Source organism: Hyaena hyaena, unplaced genomic scaffold, assembly GCF_003009895.1.
Source record: "Hyaena hyaena isolate Hyena2069 unplaced genomic scaffold, ASM300989v1 scaffold_186, whole genome shotgun sequence".
Lineage (NCBI taxonomy): Eukaryota > Metazoa > Chordata > Mammalia > Carnivora > Hyaenidae > Hyaena > Hyaena hyaena.
In genome coordinates, this window is record NW_024080818.1 from 143,656 (window position 1) to 165,599 (window position 21,944).

At 37.2% G+C, this 21,944-nt stretch overlaps 2 protein-coding genes across 2 annotated transcripts in view; one reads left to right on the forward strand and one right to left on the reverse strand.

The window, feature by feature from the left end:
• Window positions 1–21,944, reverse strand: part of MED12L (mediator complex subunit 12L) — a 324,782-nt gene that overhangs the window by 42,635 nt on the left and 260,203 nt on the right. Inside the window, exons 21-35 of the mRNA XM_039241007.1 lie at window positions 19,845–20,072; window positions 19,061–19,202; window positions 17,360–17,480; window positions 16,906–17,007; window positions 16,072–16,185; window positions 12,589–12,788; window positions 10,435–10,623; window positions 9,585–9,659; window positions 9,282–9,472; window positions 8,333–8,494; window positions 5,906–6,017; window positions 3,719–3,808; window positions 2,599–2,708; window positions 2,267–2,402; window positions 1,307–1,468 (exon numbers count right to left, since the gene is read on the reverse strand). Of these exons, the coding sequence (XP_039096938.1) occupies window positions 1,307–1,468; window positions 2,267–2,402; window positions 2,599–2,708; window positions 3,719–3,808; window positions 5,906–6,017; window positions 8,333–8,494; window positions 9,282–9,472; window positions 9,585–9,659; window positions 10,435–10,623; window positions 12,589–12,788; window positions 16,072–16,185; window positions 16,906–17,007; window positions 17,360–17,480; window positions 19,061–19,202; window positions 19,845–20,072 (2,134 nt within the window). The remainder of the gene's footprint in view (window positions 1–1,306; window positions 1,469–2,266; window positions 2,403–2,598; window positions 2,709–3,718; window positions 3,809–5,905; window positions 6,018–8,332; window positions 8,495–9,281; window positions 9,473–9,584; window positions 9,660–10,434; window positions 10,624–12,588; window positions 12,789–16,071; window positions 16,186–16,905; window positions 17,008–17,359; window positions 17,481–19,060; window positions 19,203–19,844; window positions 20,073–21,944) is intronic.
• Window positions 1,773–21,944, forward strand: part of P2RY12 (purinergic receptor P2Y12) — a 41,783-nt gene continuing 21,611 nt past the window's right edge. Inside the window, exons 1-3 of the mRNA XM_039241005.1 lie at window positions 1,773–1,843; window positions 5,031–5,154; window positions 13,647–13,739. The gene's annotated coding sequence lies outside the window, so the exon portion shown is untranslated. The remainder of the gene's footprint in view (window positions 1,844–5,030; window positions 5,155–13,646; window positions 13,740–21,944) is intronic.

Consider the following 21,944-nt stretch of genomic DNA (forward strand, 5'->3'; position numbering starts at 1 on the left):
AACATTTTTCCTCAGAATATCCCCGAAAATAACTACTCAGGCATTCCAGAGGTTATGAATGCTCCTGTTCTTACCTACATGGCTGGATTTATCCAAAATGAAGGCTCATTTTCCATGTATAAATTGACTGTTTTCTAGTACCTGCCTGGAGTTTTGACTTCCCTCCTGGGTGCAAAGATCATATTGTAAAGGGGTTGTAGATGTCTCACCACTAGAGAGCCCAATGATACCGCAAAATCAACATGACCATAATGCTAGCTTTTTCCATCTCTATAACCACACTGGTAAAGTACTCCAATTACTGTGAATTAATGAAGTACTGCCTTTCTCCTCGTCACCACACTCCTTCAGACCTTTGCAAAAACTCTTCCATTGGCCTGTACCACACTTTTCCCTACTTCTTAGCTAACTTTTAATCCTTCAAAAGAATTCAACTGTCAGTTTTCCTGGGGACCCTGTTCTGACTACCTGCTCCTTATCTGAGTGTGATGGCTCCTTCTCAGGGTCCCCTAACACTGTGTACCATGACACACAAATCTCACTGAATGGTAACTGTCTATCCACTTCTGCTTAAGGGTAGGAGCTCTGTCTTTCATATCTGTGACTTCACATATCTGTGGTTGCTCAGTGTTCACTGAAAGAATAACTGATCCCTCTTCTTGTGTTTAAGGGAACCTTGTTTACTATCACATATAAAGCAAGTGTTTGTTAAAATATGCTTTAATTGATGAGAAAAGTAAGTAACATTAACAATATTTTTTTACTCTAAATAGCTTACAACATAAAGACTTTATCAATCAAAATTTTCTTATCTAAATGTATTCGTTCCAATTCTAAAGTGAAATCAGAGAGTGAGCGAGAACAAATGCAAGCAGGGGAGGGGCAGTGGGAGACAGAATCTTAAGCAGGCTCCATGATAGCGCAGAGCCCAACATGAGGCTTGATCCCACAACCATGAGATCCTGGCGAGAGTGGAAATCAAGAGTCAGCTGTTTAACCCACTGAGTCACCCAGGCATCCCCTGACCACCCCCCACTGAGTCATCCAGGTGCCCCCTGCCCCCCCCCCTTTTCTTTTTAAACACTAAGATTTTACTTCTGTTTCCATTGGTGGCTTTCAGAAATTCACTTAAATTGACATAAAGTCTTAAATGACGATCTATATAATAATGTCCATGAACAGTGAATTTAAATGACAAGAAATTGCTTTAAAAACAAAAATCAAGAAACCTTAAAATTGAAGTATTTCATAAACTCTTTGGGAAAATAAGAAAAAATATATATAAGAAACAAACATTTACTCTTGCCTGTTTTTTATCTATGGAGTCGAATCCAGCAATTTTGTTTCCCTTTGTGTCAATCAAGGAACCCATAGGTTCACAAGTAATGACATCACATGTCTGTTTTGGCAAAGGTAGCAACTGTCGAACTTTGTCAATGCTTTCTGATCTCTTGTCTCCTAGCTCTTTCTAAAAATCAAACAAACAAACCAAAAAAATAAAAAATAATAAGAGAGAAGTGGGACAGAAATTACAATGAAGGCAAAAGTTAGCAAGAAGGAAGTTTCTCTCTGAAACATTTCCTTTTTTTATGACGAGCCTGTTCTTTAACCTTGAACACAGTCGATGGTGCAGCTTTCAATTAGAGTAGTGAGTATGTTTCATTTCTTCTATTTAAGTAGAAAATAGAACACATATAATGGGACCCTGGTTACACAACACACCTCACAGTGCTGAACTGACAAAAATCCAGAGTAGTATTTGCCATCAGAAGGCAGAAGCAGCAGCACAGAACATTCTCCAGTCCAGGGTCAGACCTCAAGATAATCACTGGTTATTTTACTGGTAAGGTCATCAGCTATATTGATTTTTTTTTCTGCACCATTTGTTTAGTTTATTTCAAAAACTGCATTAGTCAGATGAAATGGGTTTAGAAATATCAGTGCAAATGGTTATTTTTCAATTCTAGGCACCAGGCCAAGCACGGATTTTTCAGAAATCCAATGGTGGCATTTCTGTTATATATTTGATTATACATTTCTAAATTTCCTTAAGAACTTAAACATTGTATGAATATAATTTAAGAACTATCTTCAAGCTATATGTGTATATTTTTTGAGTACAAGCAAGCTGAGGTAAAACAAATAGCAAAATGATCACAAAACTTCAGCCGAATCAATAAATAACATCTAACTTAACACAAAATAAATTAAGATAAAATGCAGTAAATATCTCAGATCATAATATATAAGCAGGTCATAAGCTTACCTTCAGTTTCTTTACTAAATTCATGTATGCACGTTTGTTCTCTTCAGACCCCCCGGGGGATGCATTTGATAGGTCTGAAGCTAAGGTTCCATTGATTAAAACACCCAGCATGTCAAGAACTGTTGTGAACAATTCACTAAGAGGGGGAAGAAATAATTATTTTCACTGTAAAGTAAAACCAAGATACTCTTGTAATGAAACAATATTTTTATTTAAGGCACAGAGCTTTTGATGGTACCTAGAGAATGAGATGTAGCACCATTTGCCAGTCAGTATTGCAAAGCTTCTACCATGTATGAGTACAGAATAGTAAATTTGAAATCAGAACATACTTGTTAGTGTGCATGTCAACAGTTCCAGAAGTAATGATCTGAAGGAGGAGAAGGGCCCAGTCTGTTGTCCACTGGGTGCTCCTCTGCACTGTGTCAAACATTCCTCCTACCTAGCGCAAAAACACACAATAAAACTTTATTAAAAATACCATCCCCATCGCTTTATGTAGCCAATTTCGATTTGTTTAAAAAACAAACTCTATGGAATTGTCATGGCTTCTACTCTTACCTAGCTACCTGTTTGTCACTTTTTGGTTCCTTCAGTACAGGAATTTGGTCATTCGTAAAACGGGGAGGGAGAAGGGGAAGAGGAGCGTGAGTGTGGGCAGGAGACCAGTACGAGTCACATAATAGGAAAATTAGCTTTCTTTTAATCCTAACCTTTCGTGATACCCAGTTTTATGATATAATTTTAGTTAAATCTGAATAGGTCAAAATCTGGTAAGGTGATTATCTACAACTTTATGCTGTTAAATTACTATTGGTTCTAAGTCTGTTGTCGTAACAACACCTGGAAATATCCAGTGAAGACAGAAGTACTGACACAAAGGGGGCTTGGCTCGGCCCCCAGGCCTACTCATTCATGTGTGGGAATTAAGTTTAAAAACAATTGCCAAAATTCAGGGAAGCCTTCCTTCAGAGTAGCTTCCGTTACTGTCCAGTGAGAAACGAAAAATTCAAAGAAATGTGCAATGTGTCTGTAAATGTCTATAAAACCTCCCTATTGAATATTTTTATGATCAACCTGATGGAAAGTTTGCCAAAAATTCAACCTAAGACACATTTTTATAATAAAAGTATAACAAAAGCTAACTCATCTCAATTTAGTAGCCTTATCAGACCTTCTTTGAGCACAAACTGAAAAGAAGGAGCGATTCCTGGGGCAGAAGGTGCAGAAAGCAAACCAATGCCCAAAACGCCTACTGCCCTCCAGAAGCCAGCCCAGACAGGAAGGTCAGCCGCCAGGAAAACAGGGAACGTGAAAGTCAGGGAAGGTGTTGCAGAGAGCAAAGAGGAAGGCCTCACCTTGTAAGAAGACTGTGACCACAGAAAAAGTAGAAAGCTATTTGCATACTTCGCTAAGTGGAATTGAGGAAAATACTAGAAAAATGCCCCTTACCAGATTTAGGCGCAGTTGCAAAGCTTCATGCATCATCTGCCGTGCTTTTATGTCATCTTGGTATCGTTCTTCTCGCCAATTACTTAAAATCTAAGTCAGCAAATTAATGGAAGAAAAACAAAACTCATTTTCCCTATTAAAATTGAGTTTTTCTCTTTTTAAAAGTTACACTGAGCTGCTTGCTCACAGTCAAAACGAACTTCTTAGTTTAAAAAAAAAGCTAAGATAAATTTTAGCTTTTTCCCCCCTTCTTCCACACAGACAGTTTCCTTGTCAATGTGTTTCCAGGTGGAAAAAGAAAACTCTTATCCATTTATAACCCTGTCAGTAAGTCGTAGAAAATGTTTTCAAGGATTATGAAGTTAAAGATTAACAAAAATATACTTAAAATATGTTATTTCAGTGATTTTGTAAAGTACTGGAGAGACAAAATTACACTTTATATTAGTCGTGTGTTTTATGTCTAGTGATGTGCTATGAGCCTTATCAAATGTACTATTTTGATGTTTTATTGAAGGGGAGGCTTGCAATCTTAACAGACTTATCTACAGACTTTATCTTCCTTGATAAAGATGGTATATAGTACTTTGAAAAATATGACATCTTTGACATCAGTCCAGTGATATATTGTTTTTCACTGATTGAGACTGTCAGAAAAAGGAAGGATTGCTTAGGAAAGGCAAGCCACAGGTGGCAACACCCTAGAATCAGATGGCAAGAGCAAAGCCCTCCGCCCACCCAATACTCTGAACTGCGTTAATTACTGAGAATCATCTTAAGAGTTTAAATGAGTCACATGCAGAAGTAACCCTGCCCAACACATGTTAAGTACAGTGCGTGGTGAGGGGACAGCATTCTTCGAATCTCATCACAATGGAGTCCTCTCCCATACCTGACCTGAGGGTACAAGGCAGTGAACACAAAACTGTATGAGAGCACACCTTCTAGGAACAGGACAAATAAAATTAAGTCAAATGTAACAAGTCATATGAACCAGGGCAAAGGGATACAAAATAACAGTGGCCCTATTGTTGGAGAGTGATCAGGGAGGGCCTCCATGAGGAAGGGACACTTGAGCAGAGACCTGATGAAGTGAGGGGGCCGACTCTGCCAATATCTGGGAGGAAAGCCTTCCATGTAAAGGGAAGAAAAGACACAAAGAAGCAGCAACGAGAATCTGCCTGGCAAGTCACAAGGACTGGGGTCCGTGTAAAGAGTGGAGGCATAACTAGTACGAAACGAAGCAGAAGTGGGAGCCAGTGCCAAATCACCACAGGCCCTTATAAGCACAGACTTTGAATTTTTATCCTAGGTACAGTCATAAACATTCGAGCATCTTGGGCACCAGACTAACATGTGACTTACATTTCTGGCTGCTGTGCAAAGGACAGATCTCTCATATCGCAAAGTGGAAGAAGATCAAAGGACCAAATGAGGTAAGTGTCCTTATTCATGCTCATCTACTATCATTCAAGAGAAAGCCATGATGTCCTAGAGACCTAAGGCCACTGGAGGGCTCCATTTGGCTCTGGAGCAGAGTAAAACATCCCACATGACCAATCTACCTACTTTGTTCAATTCCACACTTTATAATTTCTAGTGTGATCACCTGATGTCCTTGAAGGATGCAAAATGCAAGTGGCCCCAAGAGTGACCGGGAGAACTGTGGTTGGTAGAAAGCCAAAAGTCAAATTCTTTATAAACAAAATCATTATGCCTTCTTATTTATAAATGAGCATCTTTACACTTAACTGGCACTGGTCTGGCTCTGGCAGGAAAAGAAAATGGAGTTGCTGAACCAAGAGAGCTCAAGCCAAGACCCTCCCAGGAGGCAGAGGCCCAGCTAGAGGACCCGGGATAGAGGTTCCTTCTATGCCTGTGACACACACTGCTCCAGGACCTCTCCCTGGGGTGGGGGCGGAAGAAGAGCAGCTATGTCAGAGTTGGATGCAATGTATCGAATGCTATCTTTATAGTGCACATTTATCCAATCCATAATTAGTATCATAAAGTTGTTCATCTTACAGTACCTAGAATGCCTAATAGGAGAATAGGGTGTGGATTGTGTTCCCTTGCATCTAATCAAAACACATTGTATTCTTATTAGCTTAATCTGTATTTCAAAGGAAAACAAATTAGTGCCATTAGAAAACTACTAGCCCGCCTTAACATCCCAGAATACTTTACCTGATTTACTTGATTCTGAAGAGATGTTAGGAGGCCTTCCCTTTGTTCATCTTGTCCCTTAAGGCAGGTAAGGACCAGTGAGAGGAAAGGTTGTTGACTCAAAAGAGACATACTACAAAGGAAGTAGTAACAGCAGATCTAGTTAGAAAGAACGGATGACGTCCTGTGTGACATCTTTCTCTTGCCCTTGAGTTACTGGCCCTTATTTATTTTATTAGACAATGGAAGAGAGCAGTAAATAGCCAAAGCCTACTTGAAAAGTTAAATCATATATCTACTAATAAGATCAAAAGCCACTGTGATACGTCTAAATAATTCAATATGCTCTTGCCCTAGAGGGCATTCCCAAACTAGCATAAATTCATACTGCAGGAGCATGCTGGGAGAGTGCAGGGAGAATAAAGTTTGTACTTTATAACAGTAGGCTGAATTCAAAGGTACACGTCAGCAGGTATTTCACTTTACCCACAGCATATGAGAAAAAATTAAAAACTTCTGTCAAACAAAACTGTTATCTTAGGATCAAAGAAACAGGGCTATATGACTGCTTTGGTTATTTTTCAGCATATTTCATTTTTTAAATGTTTCTTTATTTTTGAGAGAGACAGTGTGAGCAGGGGTGGGGCAGCAGTTGAAGGAGACACAGAATCCACAGCAGGCTCCAAAGTATCAGTACAGAGTCCAACATGGGGCTCGAACTCACGAACTGTGAGATCATGACCTGAGTCGAAGTCGGACACTTAACCGACTGAGCCACCAAGGTGCCTTCAGCACATTTCTGACCAAACAGGTGGGTATTGGGAGAACAGCACATAGGCTGGAAAATACAAAAGCAGTGAGATTCTTGGTGACCCACCATATCCTTAAGCCTTGTCTTAATAGGTTTTTAGGCATTTGATTAAAAAAAAAGGTCTATTATAAACTGTCAATTTATTAATATTTCTTTAATCATCAGAGAACTGACAAATCATATTGACAAACTAATTGCTATATGATAGAAAAAAATTCTTAAAGTAGACCCAAATATTTCAATGTGCTTCACCCTCTGACAGTAGAGCTGTGAGAGACGAATTTGGGAAGAGCCATCTTTAAACTCCACAATACCATCTGTCCCCACTGTGGGAAGGGGGGCAATGTACATACATCCATTCATGAGTAAAATTAACTCTCAGAATTAAAACTAAGTTATCTGGTTGGCACACTGGCACCAGCAAAGGTACCATTAAACAACCAGGTAACAAAATACATGCAAGGCTAGGTCTCTATCAAAATCCACTTCATTTAAGACCACAGTCTCTGAAGCTGGACCGCCCAGGTTTTAACTCCAGTTTTACAATTTCTTAGCTGTGTGTCCTTGCGACATGAACCTTTCAGTGCCTTACTTTCTTCATTGTAACAAGGGGATAATGAGAGCACCTACCATATATGATTGCTGTGAAAATTTAAAAACTCACATCAGTATGTGACGAGTTCTATACAAAGGTTGGCATTTCATAAGAGCTCAATAAATGGTAGCTACTATAATATTATTAATTAGGAGGTAAGAATCACACATGTTTTTTACATATTTATAAATGGAAGAAATTATCATTATTTCCCTTTACTCCTGAGGTGCTAAATTTATATTTTCACATTAGAGTATGGCTTTGTTCTTTTTCAGGTACACAGTCAGTTTGCAGATGAACTATTTGAAACCTTTTATATGGCTTAAAACAAATTAAGAAAACATTAAACTTAGTGTCTTATAAATTTTATATTTAGAACAAGAGCCCTAAGTGTTAAAAATATTAGTAACTATTTTAGGGCCCAAGAGGATGGAATTACAAATAACTCTATGTATTTTAAACAAGTGCTTAATTAAAAGAATGAAAAGTAACTAAATATAGAATACAAGGACTAAATGGATATCCAGATCTGATTCAATAGTTATGAAGTGGGGCTAAGAAGTCACTATTTTTAATGGCTCAGCAGTAATGTGGGTCCACAGGGAGCACTGACAACTAGCATACTAAATATAACCTAGAACTTTCTAGCAACAGAGGCTTGCCTAACAGAATATTGTCATTTCCACTCAAAAATGAAATTTCAGGGACACCTGGGTGGCTAAGTCAGTTAAACACACAACTCCTGGTTTCAGTTCAGGTCATGATCCAAGGGTCATGGGTTCAAGCCCCACATCAGGCTGCATATATAAGCATGGAGCCTGATTAAGATTCATTCTCTCTCTCTCTCTCTCTCTCTCTCTCTCCTTCCCCCTCCTTTTGCCACTTTCCCCCACTTACACACTCTAAAAATTAAAAAATAAAAAACATTAAAAAATTAAATTTCAGTGGACCCTGGGTACAGTAACCACGTATACCTGCAAGATGCTATTTGGTCTCAATTATTCCTTCAGTGCTCACATAGAGACACACCTTGCAGCCGTACCTTTTCTGTTTTTGTCTGTCTCTTTCCTTTTTTGAAGAAGAGCCCAAGTGCTGTCCCTTCTCCAGCTCCTCTCCTGCAGCTTTCAATACTCTTCCTTGCACAGAGGTCGGCAGCCTGGCAATTAGGGGGGCCACCAGCCACACACCCCTGCGTTCAGAGGAACTAAAACCAGAAGTAGGTGTTATACACAAGGAGGCATCCTTTTCCTGTGCTCTCAGAGTTATAAAAGAAAACTCAGGGCAAAACATTGATGCATAAGAAGTACCAGTTACCCTAAACTTTCCCTTTCATTTCTGTATATATTGTTCCTCTTGCCAAAGCAGGTAGTTGGACATACTTTTCCATGCTCACTGTGGAAAGTGATAAAACGTTGGGTTCTGGGAGACTACTGTAACAAAAGTTATTAATCTCTGCAAATGATCTTCTATGTTTCTGGCACTCTGATTGGCCATCGTCCTTCTATACAACAAGCAACATACTTTTATGTCAGGGTTAAGATAGGAAATGTTCTGATTATTTTTAAGCACATAAATAACTAGTTTTTTTAAAGTTTTAAAATTCATTAGTTATACTTTCTACCCAAATGATGAAATACAAATCAGTCTACCATGATTATTATTTGTGTAAAGCTGCCAATTAATAAAGACGGCAGAAAAAGTGTTTCCTGTATAATGAATTCTAAGAAGAGAGTAGCCTTAAGGAGACAATAAAGAATTAATCCACACTGAGTGTCATATGTGGTTCCAAGGTCTGGACATGGTTAAAACTGACACATCATTCACCCTAGGAATACCGCCCTGCAATATATTATAAAATAATGATAATTGGCATAAGTAATTTCTTCACATTCCTGAAGCTTTATGAAAAATAACAGCATCATGCAAATAAAAATATTACATTACATGAGAAAAAGTAATGGTAGCCCAATAAAGCTGCAGGAAAAAAATACCTTAGAAATGTCTTTATTCCATTCTGCCTTGTGCTACTTGTATCAGTACTTCCAATCCCATTTGGGTTGAAGAGGCCCATTCCAGAATTAGAAGAATTATTGTTCAAGTCGGCTGACTGCTGGAATACCTCTATTGTTGCCTTTGCAATGTTGTCCAGTAAGTTGTTCATTTCAGCCACTGAACCAGAGCCCTGGAGTGACACAAAGAAAACTAGCATGCATATGTTTTACTTCCTCCTCAAACACTGTGTTCTTGGCATTCGTAAAATTGTGTGTCTGCACATGCTTCCAATATCTACTCACAGGGTCCTTCAAGCACTGTTTGATCATTAACTGTAGTTCTAGCCAGGACTGCCTCAGCGTCCACTGCTCAAGATTCTGGGGAAAACAAGAATTAACACATGAAGAATACTGAAAATATCTGAAAATATAATACTTCTTTGCAGTATTCCTCCTCTCAAGAAAGAATAATCAGGGCACCTGGGTGGCTCAGTCGGTTAAGCATCTGACTTTGGCTCGGGTCATGATCTCACCGTATGTGGGTCTGAGATGCACATTTGGCTCTTTGCTGACAAAACCAGAGCCTAGAGCTTGCTTCTGATATTCTCTCTCTCTCTCTCTCTCTCTCTCTCCCCCCTCCCTCCCCCCCGACTCACACTTTATCCCACCCCCCAAAAAATAAATATTTAAAAAAAAAAAAAGGAATCATACATAATAAAGGAATTTGTAGGGATCAAATGGCTTCCACATCCATTATATATATTCATTACAGACACAAAGAAATCAATGACATTAAAAGAAGGTGCATCACTCAGCTAGGCACTAGAAATAAAATAAGCATTTTTTCTCACAAAATCTATTTCTCTAAGCAACTCTATTTCAAAATGATTCCAGTATTTTTTGGAAAAATTCCTCCAGAAAGCTTATTTCTTATGTAAATACAGGAGACATAAAACATCAATATTTATATAATGATTGTATACCATTTGCATGAAGTGTGACAATTACCAAGAAAAGAAAATCAGGAGAATAAAGATCAAATTAACTGAGGTCAAGAATTAACAATGAGGGGAAAAAAAAGTTCAAGTACTCGTTATAATCACAGAAAATGTGTTTACATGACAAACACACAATCTGTAGACTAATGACTCACCTGCAGAATGCGTTTAATGTGCTGTCTCTGCAGATTGTCACCCTCTGTACATTCTTTAATACCATGAGGATAACAAATGAGCTGCAATAATTTCTGTGCTTGCATATTTGAAAGCACAGGGTCCAATATAAGCTCTTTGTCTGTGCACAATCTTTCAGGTTCTTTTAAGCAATGTTCTCCTACCCATTCCTAAAAAAAAAAAAAAAAAAAAAAAAAAAAATCAGCAGTTAGGTGCTGTTAAGTTAGTCTCACTTAAAAGAGAGACTTCTTTTAAGTGAATGTAACATGCACTAAAACATGATACACAAAGCAGACAGAAATCTCATTTTTAAAAATTACATGAAAAAATTAGTGGGAAATTTTTTTTTTAAATTTCTAGTATCTTTACATCTTAAAAATACAAAGTGGGACATCAGTTTAAAAAGTTGAGGGGCGCCTGGGTGGCTTAGTCGGTTAAGGGTCTGACTTTCGCTTAGGTCATGATCTCGCGATTTGTGGGTTCGAGCCCCGCGTCGGGCTCTGTGCTGACTACCAGCTCAGAGCCTGGAGCCTGTTTCAGTCTGTGACTCCCTCTCTCTCTCTGACCCTCCCCTGCTCACACTGTCTCTCTCTCTCTCTCTCCTAGAAATAAATAAAATATTAAAAAAAAAAAAAAAAGTTGAAAGAACAGATATGCAAATAAGGAAAGAAAAGAAAGCTAAAGAGAGTAATGAAAATTGGTGTGCATTCTCAACCGGAAAATAGAGCCTTATTCTACATATTGTTTTGTAATCATTTTCTTTAACTTGGTATATAATGGTAATGCTTCTGTGTTATGTATAATAATTATAATAATATTAGGTAATGCTTCTGTATTATGTATAAGATATTATGTATACATATTATGTATAACACCTTCATTTTTATGTAATGTATACTATATCCCACTGCATAGAATAGAGTACAACACTTAGAAAAAGGTCATTTTTTAATACTATTATAAATGTTACTCTTATAAATATTTGTGCACATCTGCTTTCTACACAATCATTTTCTTAGGATAATTTCATAAAAGCACAATTGTTGGGCCAAGGAGTATACCAAAATTTAAGATGACTGATAAATATGGCCCACTGCCCTCCAGAGTTTCTCCCAATGTGAACTCCTACCACTTTTTCTTTATCCTTGTTTCAAAGGCAAATTCTTATACTACAGTGGTAAGAAATCATCAACAGAACCCAATTTGAACCCAGATCTGTTTCAGAAGAAATCTGTTTCTTAACTACACCAGTAATTCAAATGCTGAGTATATATTAAAGTCACCTGGGGAGCTTGCTAAACTTCAAGTGCCCAGGTCCCAACAAACAATTATCTGATGTGGGTACTGATTAAAGAAACATTAAAACTGTTTGGCCATTGGTGATTCCGGTGGACACTCATAGCTGGGAAACAATAAACAACTGCTTCTCATTATCTATAGAACTATGTAGCAAACTTTTAACATAGTTGCAGAGGGTCTACATAGGACAGAGTGTCCTAATAAAAACATGACCCTGTTAACCTAACATCTCCACCAAAATAGAAGATAGTACATACGGTATACTACATTTTTTATAAGAAAAGAGAAAAGGAAAGGAAAAAGGAAGATAAATCAGAAAATAAAAAAAACAATCACCCAGGGCAGGGTAGAAAAGACAAGAGATGAAGGAACTATCACTTGAGTAAACCTTTTTATACAGTTGACTTGTAGAAGCATGCTACTCTAAAGATGGAACTGAGGTAGGGAGGAATAAAATGGCAATCTAAGCTATTAGTAAGTAAACACTGAAACATTAAACATTTTTAAGAAAACACTGAAATATTAAAGACTCAATATTAATATGCCATCTACTCTCAAAAGCTTCAGCAAAATCTTAAAAAGCATATGCACCCACATTCACAAATAAAATCATAAAGCAAATGTGGAAAAATGTAAAAAATTGGTGAATCTGTATAAAGGGTATACACTAGAGTTATTTATTATTATTGCAACTCTTGAACAAATTTTAATTTTTTTTCCAAATAATGTTAGCAGGAAGAAAGAACCACTGGTGTGCAAGCTTCCTACAACAGTGAGCATCTCCACAAAGCCAATTATATATTCATAGTGCAAGACAAATTAAATCTGAAAAATACCTGTTGACAGATAGTCCTCAGTACATATCTAGCATATTCTCTTAAATTGGCAGTTTCTATGGAAATGCTTTTCCCACAGGATTTTGAATTTTGTGAAGCAGTCCAGATATCATCGGCATTCCCATCGCGTCGTAAACCCCTCATGGTGAAGTCATCATTCTTTAAAGAGCTGACATTGTTATTGCCAATTTTGGCATCTCCTAAATAATAGAATCACAAAAGCACAATCATGGAAGTTCCAAATATTGCCAAATACTTGAGAAGTAAATGAAGCAAGCCTTCGGGGATTTAAAATACGTGACTGGCATCTTTATGTCACAGCTCATTGTTCATCAAGAGAGAGAATGAATCAAGAGAATAAAAGCAAGAACCCAGAGAAGTTTCACTACACGAGGAAAAAAAGGGAAATTCAAGACTTAATCCTTACTTTGTTTACAGAATTACGTATGCGTTCACCAAACTTAAAGGCCATTATGAATCATACTTAATAATCACAGAACATTGATTTCACCAGTATTTCAAGCATGAATGTATTCAATATTCAAATTCATTTCACTTATAGACAAGGAAAAAATGTGTTACTCACCCTTCTAGATGTCCCTTTTCCATTTCTTCTCTTACAATGACTTATTTTCTATCCATAGGTCAAGAGAAAAGTTTTGCCTTAGCCCACCTTACTATCAACTTCTTGACAAGAGAGATTTATTTCCCTGGGAATGGAAAAGGGCAATGCATACTAAGGAAGCCCTAAAACATAGGGCATTCATTGAATAACCCAAGTCTCTCACTTTCCTCTCTGTAAACATCCAAATTAGAAAACCTCACTAGACTAACCTCTAATTTACTGAGTCAAATCGAACTAAGGGAGGGTTTCCGTCCTAACAAAATTCAAGGGGGACAAAATGGAACAGTATGTGTGAAAGGCTGGAGATAAGAAATCTTCTCTAACTATGAAAGACAAATCACTATCCTATTTTAAAAATGAGAGAATAATATAATTTGGTAATAAAGACTGCCAAATGACAAGAATCTCTAAACATTTGCCTGTTTACCCACAGGGATCATAAGCTTTGAACCAGAAAAGTGGCTGGAATCAACAAATGAATTCAGATGTGGCCTTCACTGCTCCCTGTGAGTAAAACGGAGCCCAGGTCAGTGCAAAAAGCCTTTTTACAAGCCACAGGTCAAGCAAGAAAAAGTTTTGACTCTGCTGGAAAAATTTGCAAAATCATAATGGATTACTAAATATTTACTTATAAAATGGTAAGAGGAGGGGAGGTATAAGCAATAATTTAAGTCATCAATTTCTTATTGTATATTATCATAAAAGACACAATAGAAAAAGTACCAATTTCACTTCACGCACAAGAGTTTAATTCAACAGAGGTCCTTAGGAGCTGAAAGATGTGTACCAAAGTTTAGCATGCTTTCTCCAATGTTCGGTGAAATAAAACAACTATTTCCATACCTTAAGTTAAAACTAATACATAAATTAGAAACCAGTGTCTATGTAACAGTTTTATCACCTGAACTCAAAACAGATCCCGATGGACAGGACTTGAGAGAACATTGGTAAGGATATGTTGAGGTAGATAAATTAAAACCTTTAAGTAAAAACAAAATCAAAGAAACAAACATCTCAGCCTAGGAAACCCTCTCATTCAGATTCTCACTTAGTTTAGATGTTAGGATGACAGAGAAGATATGGGAGGCTCTTCTAGAACATTCCATAACTGTACAGATAACAGAACAAATAGAAAAGAGTGCCCAGTGACTACCTGGTCCAAGGCTCTGTTCACATCCAAATGACCTGATCCTGGCTTCTCAGACATGAATCATCCTCTATCAACCAAGAACTGAGGTTGATTAAAAAGGTCAAGGAGAGCCAACCAAAGAACTGGTTATTAAGTATGGATAGTAAAATACAAGTACGTGACTCTTTATAGAGGTTGGCAAATTTTAGTTAGAACTGGACCATCCCTCCAAATGAAGGGGCAGGTGCCTAGAGTGCACTCCTCGTGGTTTCTGCCATTCAATGTCTTTCTGTTATGCAGGCACACTTCCTAGGTTTGTTGAAAAGCTACGTTTTCAAAACCTACTATCTAGTTTCTCTGATTAACCTACTATCTAGTATCTCTGATGGGCATTAGAGATAAAAGTTTAAAAACACAAACACACACACACACACACAGCAAGTCCCTGACTTCATAGTCCCTACATTTTTTACTAAATATATTGAGCAGCCACTTTTCTCAAATACCATCAAAGAAGAGATATTTTACTTGCTGCAATGAGCATTTAATGCTGAATGTTATAAACTATAAGCTCCTAAACTCAGAAGAGAGGTTATGGCCATCCGTGTGGCTCTACTTTTCCCTTTTACTCCAAAATTCATGGGCATTTCCAAGGGCATCCTTTGAAATTTCTATTTATGTATATACATACATATTTCTACATATAAAAGGAATGCATACATGCGCACATTTTTTCCAACCTTTAACCATACATTAAACGACTATAAAAGTTAGAAACCATAAATATTTCTTTGTGTGATTATATTTTTTTAAAGTTAGTTTTTAATAATTTTAATGAATATCCTGTTAATCCTTCATCATCACCAAATAACATTCAAACAGGAGTAGAAAGCATTCAAATATGTTTTTTGAGACTCCTCCAAAACAATTCCTATTTACCCCACAGTTTCTGTTCTAATAAAAAACAGCTCCTTCAGAATGTAAGAGATAACTTTTTTTAGTCAAGGCCAAAAGAAGATTGTCAAAGCTAGAATTAGGCAGTGAGGACTCAAAACTTCCTACTTACTTAAATCCTCAACATTTATAAAAATGTGTGAGAATATTACAGTAAAAAGGATCAGAAATGCAGTGCTGCTACTGTCAGTAAGAGTATAAAGGGTGACTTGGACATTATGGATTAAATTTTTAAAAATTCTGATATCTAATATTGATTTATCAGTAACATCAATATCATTGCAATTATTACCTAATCCATGAACAGGTAGAAGTTTATAAACTTGTTCAGGATCAAAATGGAAGCAGAAATGCTAAGATTAAAACCCAGTTTTTCTTATGGTCTGCTCCTGGTACATAATATGAAATTTAAACCTTTGGTTAGATCACCATCTCACCTGGATCCATCACAAAGTGTCATGTATACCAACAAATAAAGATAAAACAACCCTGTTGAGTCTGAGACTCTATATTATATCGGAATGAAATATCTTCTGATTAAAAGAACATCCAAAAAAAAAAAAAAGGATTATATTTAAATACCCCCAGAATTGTAGGTAAGGAGCAGACACCTCAAAGTAGAGCTGATCTTGGACGTGGAGAAAGCCAACTACTTTTGCCAGGAGAGCAAAACTAAACAATGTTTGTAATAATCTGAATTAGAGATGAACATGAAACAATTTATTTGTCCTCCGTTTCTGGTGATTAGCCAAGTTTAGTGCCAGGATAGTCTTACCAAGCATCATAATTGCTTTTAAAACAGCAAACACAGCTCCCACTTCAATGCTGTTGTGAGCAGCGGCTAAAAGGTGTCTATCACAAGATGATCTTATTCCAGGGAAAGGTTTGCCTATGAGAACAACAACAAACCTTTAATGGTCTCATCACCATCATTAACAATCTTGTGTAACCAATTACAATCAGCAAAACCGGTCATTGTTAGACTATAGGAACTTAAATGTCATTAGCTAGCTTTAATGGATGCTTCATGGATTCACTACAAAACGTCAGTATTCCCTTAACCTTGTCGTAATTACTAAAACAATGTCACTGCCCCTTAGAGAGACATATCAAAAAGAAAGTATTAGAACTTTCATCTACTAATACTGATTCTCTCTCTCTCTCTCTCTCTCTCTCACACACACACACACACACACACACACGTATGGAAATGATCTTTACAACACACTTCAATAATACCTCTAGAATTCTTACCTTATTCCTTTTATCTTAGTAAAAGAATAAATGAATCATCATTGCCCTAAGCTGCTATGATGTGGTTCATACGTTTGAGGATCACATTGACCACCAGCGTGGCTTGACCTCAGACCAAAAGTATTTTTATTGTTTATTAACTCTTGATTTCAGTTTCTCAATACATCCTGATATTGCATAAATCAAAGGTGCTGACAGCACTCTTGATGGCATTATTGCACTCCTTCATCACCCCCCAAAAGCAAGTTCACCAAAATCAGGAAGGAAATAACAGAATGGACAGCCCACACCGTCATTTTAGAAGCTGTACCTCCAAATGAAAATGTAATCAGGGATTTTATAGCAGTCAGCTCACCGGTTGCTTGAGGTAACAAGCAGGCCTGGGGAGCTCGGAAGAGATGAAGCAGGAGTCGGCATGTCATTCTTGCCCCCGGCTCAGCATCTGCATCTCCACAAGCTAGGGAAGATTTTAAAAGCAGTTTTTTGCATTTATTCAATGACACGTCTTCAGGTTTCCTCTTAAGCTAACTTTTCTGGAATAACGTAAATATAAATGCTCCTTACGGTAAGGAGGAAGGCACTGGCTACACTTTCCGGAGGGGGCAGACTGCTTCCTTAAAAACAACCTCCTCTATAGGGATCTATATGACTTTGTACAGAACATCACTTATACTCCCACTACCATTACATCAGCGCCACACCACTGCCCAATGCATGTCCCCTTAAATAGTATGTTCACAGTACTGCTGTAATAGCAGGAAATCATCCCAAGAAAACAAATAACAAGAGCCCTTCCGGATGCATCATACCTGCTGCTAGGAGAGAGGGAAGTGCGACGTGCTGCACGACGTCCTCCAGGGAGAAACACTGTCGTGCTATCAGAATAGCAATGAAAGTAGCTAATGAATCATGGAATGAAAGGTCACTCACCTTCAAGAAAAACATTGACATGTTTTAATACCCAACGCCCTTTCAAGTAATATCTAAGATTAATATCTAAGAAAATGTAGGCAATACCAGTAAGATCACAAATCCCAAAACCAACAGAGTGAAATGATTACACATGAGGATTCTCACCCTCTCAGGGTTATTTTTACATTGTTAAAGATAAATGATGAGGTTTACCTACATCACACTGCTACAAAAAGAAATTGAGTTTTGTCTTGAGTACACATAACGAAACAAAACAAAATCACAAAATTCCTAATAGATGAAATATAAAGAAAACTTTTTAGCAGAATATGGCATAACATTTAAGGTTAAGACTGTGTGTGTGCAGGAAAAAAACACGAAGTTTCCCCTAAATGAAAAATAACCGTCACTGATTTTTTAAGAGCTCTTTTCAGGGCTAACTATTAATGATTCTATAACATAATGTATTTAGTCTTAAAAAAAAAAAACTCTGAAAATCTCGAACTGTGTCCTAAATTTGAGAGAGAGAGAATGAAAAAAAGAAGGAAAATTAAGCCATTCAGAATGAATCCACTACCTATGCAGACCTCATAAGACTGGCGCAAAACAGTAAGAAAAAAGTCCCAACAGCAGCCTTCACGTTAAATTGTACTAAAGGCCAATAATTATGTTTAGTGATTTACAAAGATGACCTCACTTAAGAGCATCCCACCATGAGGCTCTTACTATTATTAATCCCAATGCAGACGAGGAAACAAAGAAGAGGTAAAGTATAAGAGAAAACAACCAAGAGCTTAAAGAATTATGTTAATGATAAAAATTGGGATATCTTTATCTGGAAAAGCAGGCCACAGATATGAGTTACCTATATCCATATGTATGTGTGTGTATATATAAACTTTGGGTATTTACAGAATGGAGTAAAATTATCCATCCAGTCCTGAGATACCAGAACTAGGAAGTAAGCCTCTAACTAAGTGGAAGGTGGTTTTTAAAATGCAAACACACACCAACATGTAATACAAATCACTCCAAAAAAGTGATAGGAGAATCATGACAGATTTTTCAGAAATTTACACATCATGGATACAACAGGATATGTGAAAGAAATTAGTCATATATACTGAGTATCTCTTCATTAACTTTCAAGCATAATCACTAAAAACATTCCAATGATTCTGGCCTGGGCATTCTTAGGCAACATAGTAAAATCTATATTCTTAGAATGCACCTTGATCTTTAAAAAATAATTCTCTTCAAAATGCAAACTCCTTTAGCTAAATTATGGCTTGTACCATGAGGAACCTAAGGCACGTGATCAACAATACGAGTCAACAGCTCTGAAGAGAACATATGTAAGAAATCTCAGTTTCCTAACAAGAAATCTTGGCATCTCTAGTGTAGATTAAGCTATTGTATTTCTTTCTCCTTTTTTGCTCATTTATTTAATCCTTGGCAACCACATTCTTATTTAGTGCTTTTGAGCGGAGAAAGAAAAAACTACATTTCAGATAAGGGTTGGCTAAGTCAATTAAATAGAATTACTAACTAAATATTTAATTGCACAGATGAGTTTTTAAATGAAAGAGAAAACTTACATCTACAGTGCAAAGTACATCATTAAACCCCCACACATGATTTGAAGAACAACAAAGAGCCTTCAGAACTCCCAGCCATTCGGAACTAAGAACAGTGCAGCAAGCTGTCAGCTCAGAAGAGAAATTGGCTATGTCATTAATCCTAGAAAGAGGAAAAAGAACATAGTAGAAAGTAACAAGAGCGAAACAGGCAAATGTGATATACTTAATCAGCTCCTATCTCACTACTATCAAACAAGTCATTCATTTCTAAGATTCAAAGATTTAATAAATACCCACTTGTTAAATAATCTAGTAGAACCTGAAAGCAAAGATAAAAGTAACAGGCTTCAAATGCTGTTTAATATTTGATGCTGTTGAGCAACAAACGATAATCAGTACAGATGCCAATTGACATATTTTTCATCTGGGAACCAATCTGACTTCAAAATTTCCATCTTTATGGGCAACATGAAATTAAAGATTATGTAATTTAGGTAGGCTAAAATACAGTGTTTTTAAATATAGGCATTTTTTCCTTTATGTTTTATCATGTTGTTGTAAATGGATAGACAAGTTATAGTTTGTATGTAAAGCATCTCATGCCACAGCAGTCAGCCAGAATAGCCTGTAAGGCCAAGGAAATCATAGTGTAGAGCAGAGATAAACTCAGGAATAAGTGGGGTCTGCGGGAAACAAACAATACCCAAATGTCAGCCCAGGCAATTACTAAAGACATGAATTTAAAAGTAGCACCAACGCAAAGACTAGGTGGCTAACTGAATTCCAGGGTAACCCAGCTCACCTTCCAGCGTCCTGATGGCCCATACATACATTCATGAGCGTATTACAGACAAAGCTGTAGCGATTGGCTGCGTTGTCACTAAGGATCTTGCCCAGCATTGAGTAATTGATGCTACGAGCTGAAGGATTCTCAATAAAATCCATCATGAAGTCCGGATCCCACCGCAAGTTAGAATTTGCAGGCATCACATTATTATATATGGTTTGCTTAACTTTTGAACAGGCACTACTGAGGTGACAACGAAAAGAGTTAAAAAACAAAACAAGAGTAACTAGAAAGCTATTTCACTGAAGGAAAGAATCAATGGCAGCAACTATAAGGTATTCCTGGAGAAGAGTCACATTACGAGTTCTTGATTCCACCTTCTCAATAGACTGGGATATACCAGTCAAACAGGACTAAAGCCTCCCACTAAATGGCAGTGATTACAGTGTTCTATACTCTCTTTCTTGGCAGACAACTTCTATACAAACGTGTCAAATGTCACTGAAGGCTGTAAGCTTGCCATCTGGAGTATGACCTGTTCAAAATGATGAACAATGTATCATCACCGGTGCTTTTAAACATCTCCCTTTCTCCTGTATTAACTCTTGCCATGCTTTCCAGTCAACTTTTCATTGATTCTCAGTCAGCAATAACTCTTAATTTATTTTACTTTTTCACTAAAAATGAAACAAAAACAAACTACACTTCTCTGGTTCCCTTCACCTCCCAATACCCTGAGTATCATTTCAATGAAACAGACTTCAGCAAACAGTAAAGTGTTCTCTCTTTTCCAATGTAATTATACCAAGGTATTCATGTCTGTCTTTAGAACCAAGAAGAATTCTGCTTTGCCTTCTCAATTTTTATAAGATTCAGCCCCCATTTTTCTTTTAGTCTAGAGGCTTCTCTCCAGTTGACTCTCTGCGATGTCCAGCCAAGAGTGCATAATTTTTCTGATTTGTGCGGCTCATGGAGAAGTCTCCTTACTCTCCATTTCTAGATTTCTTGTATCATGTATTACACTCCTTCTAGATATGCTTCTATGTTTTAATAAAAAGTTAGCTGACATCTAAGTCACTCTCAAACTCTTACCACTCTCTGTGGCAGGCATCTAGGGAAATAAGGAAACAACTCAAACATTTTCCTTCTGAAATTGTCTGCACCCGAAAAACCTAACAGAGTAATAAAAGTAACACATTGAGGCCAAAACGATTTATGTTCACACCTAGGTTTCATCACTTATTAACTTATGATGAAGAATAATCATTTATTGTTGGAACAATCATTTCTACTTCCTGAGGTGGTGGGAGGACTAAAGATGTTGATGGAAAGAGCCCAGCATAGTACTTGGCACAGGGTAGCAGCACAATCGGGGCAAGATGTCATCAGTGTTATTTTTTACCCCAAACAATCCTCTTACACAATTTCATAGATGCTCCTTCAGATCCAATTATTAAATCTGTTCTGTGAGCATACTAAGAGAACCCCCACCAAGTATCTAGCTTTTGTTTGACCATTCTTCTTCATCCCAAACTACAAATAATGCCAGACCTCTGGGACTCCTGAGGGATGCAGTGTCCTCCATTTCTCTAATCGAGGAAACGTTAGCCAGTGCCACGTCTTATGATGTGATGCTATGCTGATCCTCAGCTCACTGGTGGTCTCCTAAATCTCCACACACTCAGTGCAAAGGACTTGAATTCACTTAGTTAATATACTTGCAGTACACTGAGGGAACACTAGGGGTCAAAGAGGCTACTGGGGGTCTTCTTGGGAAGTTCACTAAAACAGGACTGTTGGGAGAACCAAATTATGTACGAGAAAGTCCTCTGAAAACTGTAAAATGAAACTTAAAGCTCTCTATAAATAAGAATATGAGCAAAGCAATTATTACATCATTTCTGTGGAAGCATGTTCCCTAAGACTTACTCAAATATTCTATGAGGGATTATTTGGAAAACTAGTTCATTTCATGATGATTTACTTTCCCATTTTTCCCTATCAATTCGATTAAAAATATCATGGGCTTTAAAAAATTTATTTATCTTCCATTCCCTAGCTTTTCTGCCATGCCTGTTAGGAGCCAAATGCTCTTCAAGGTATCAGGATATAGCA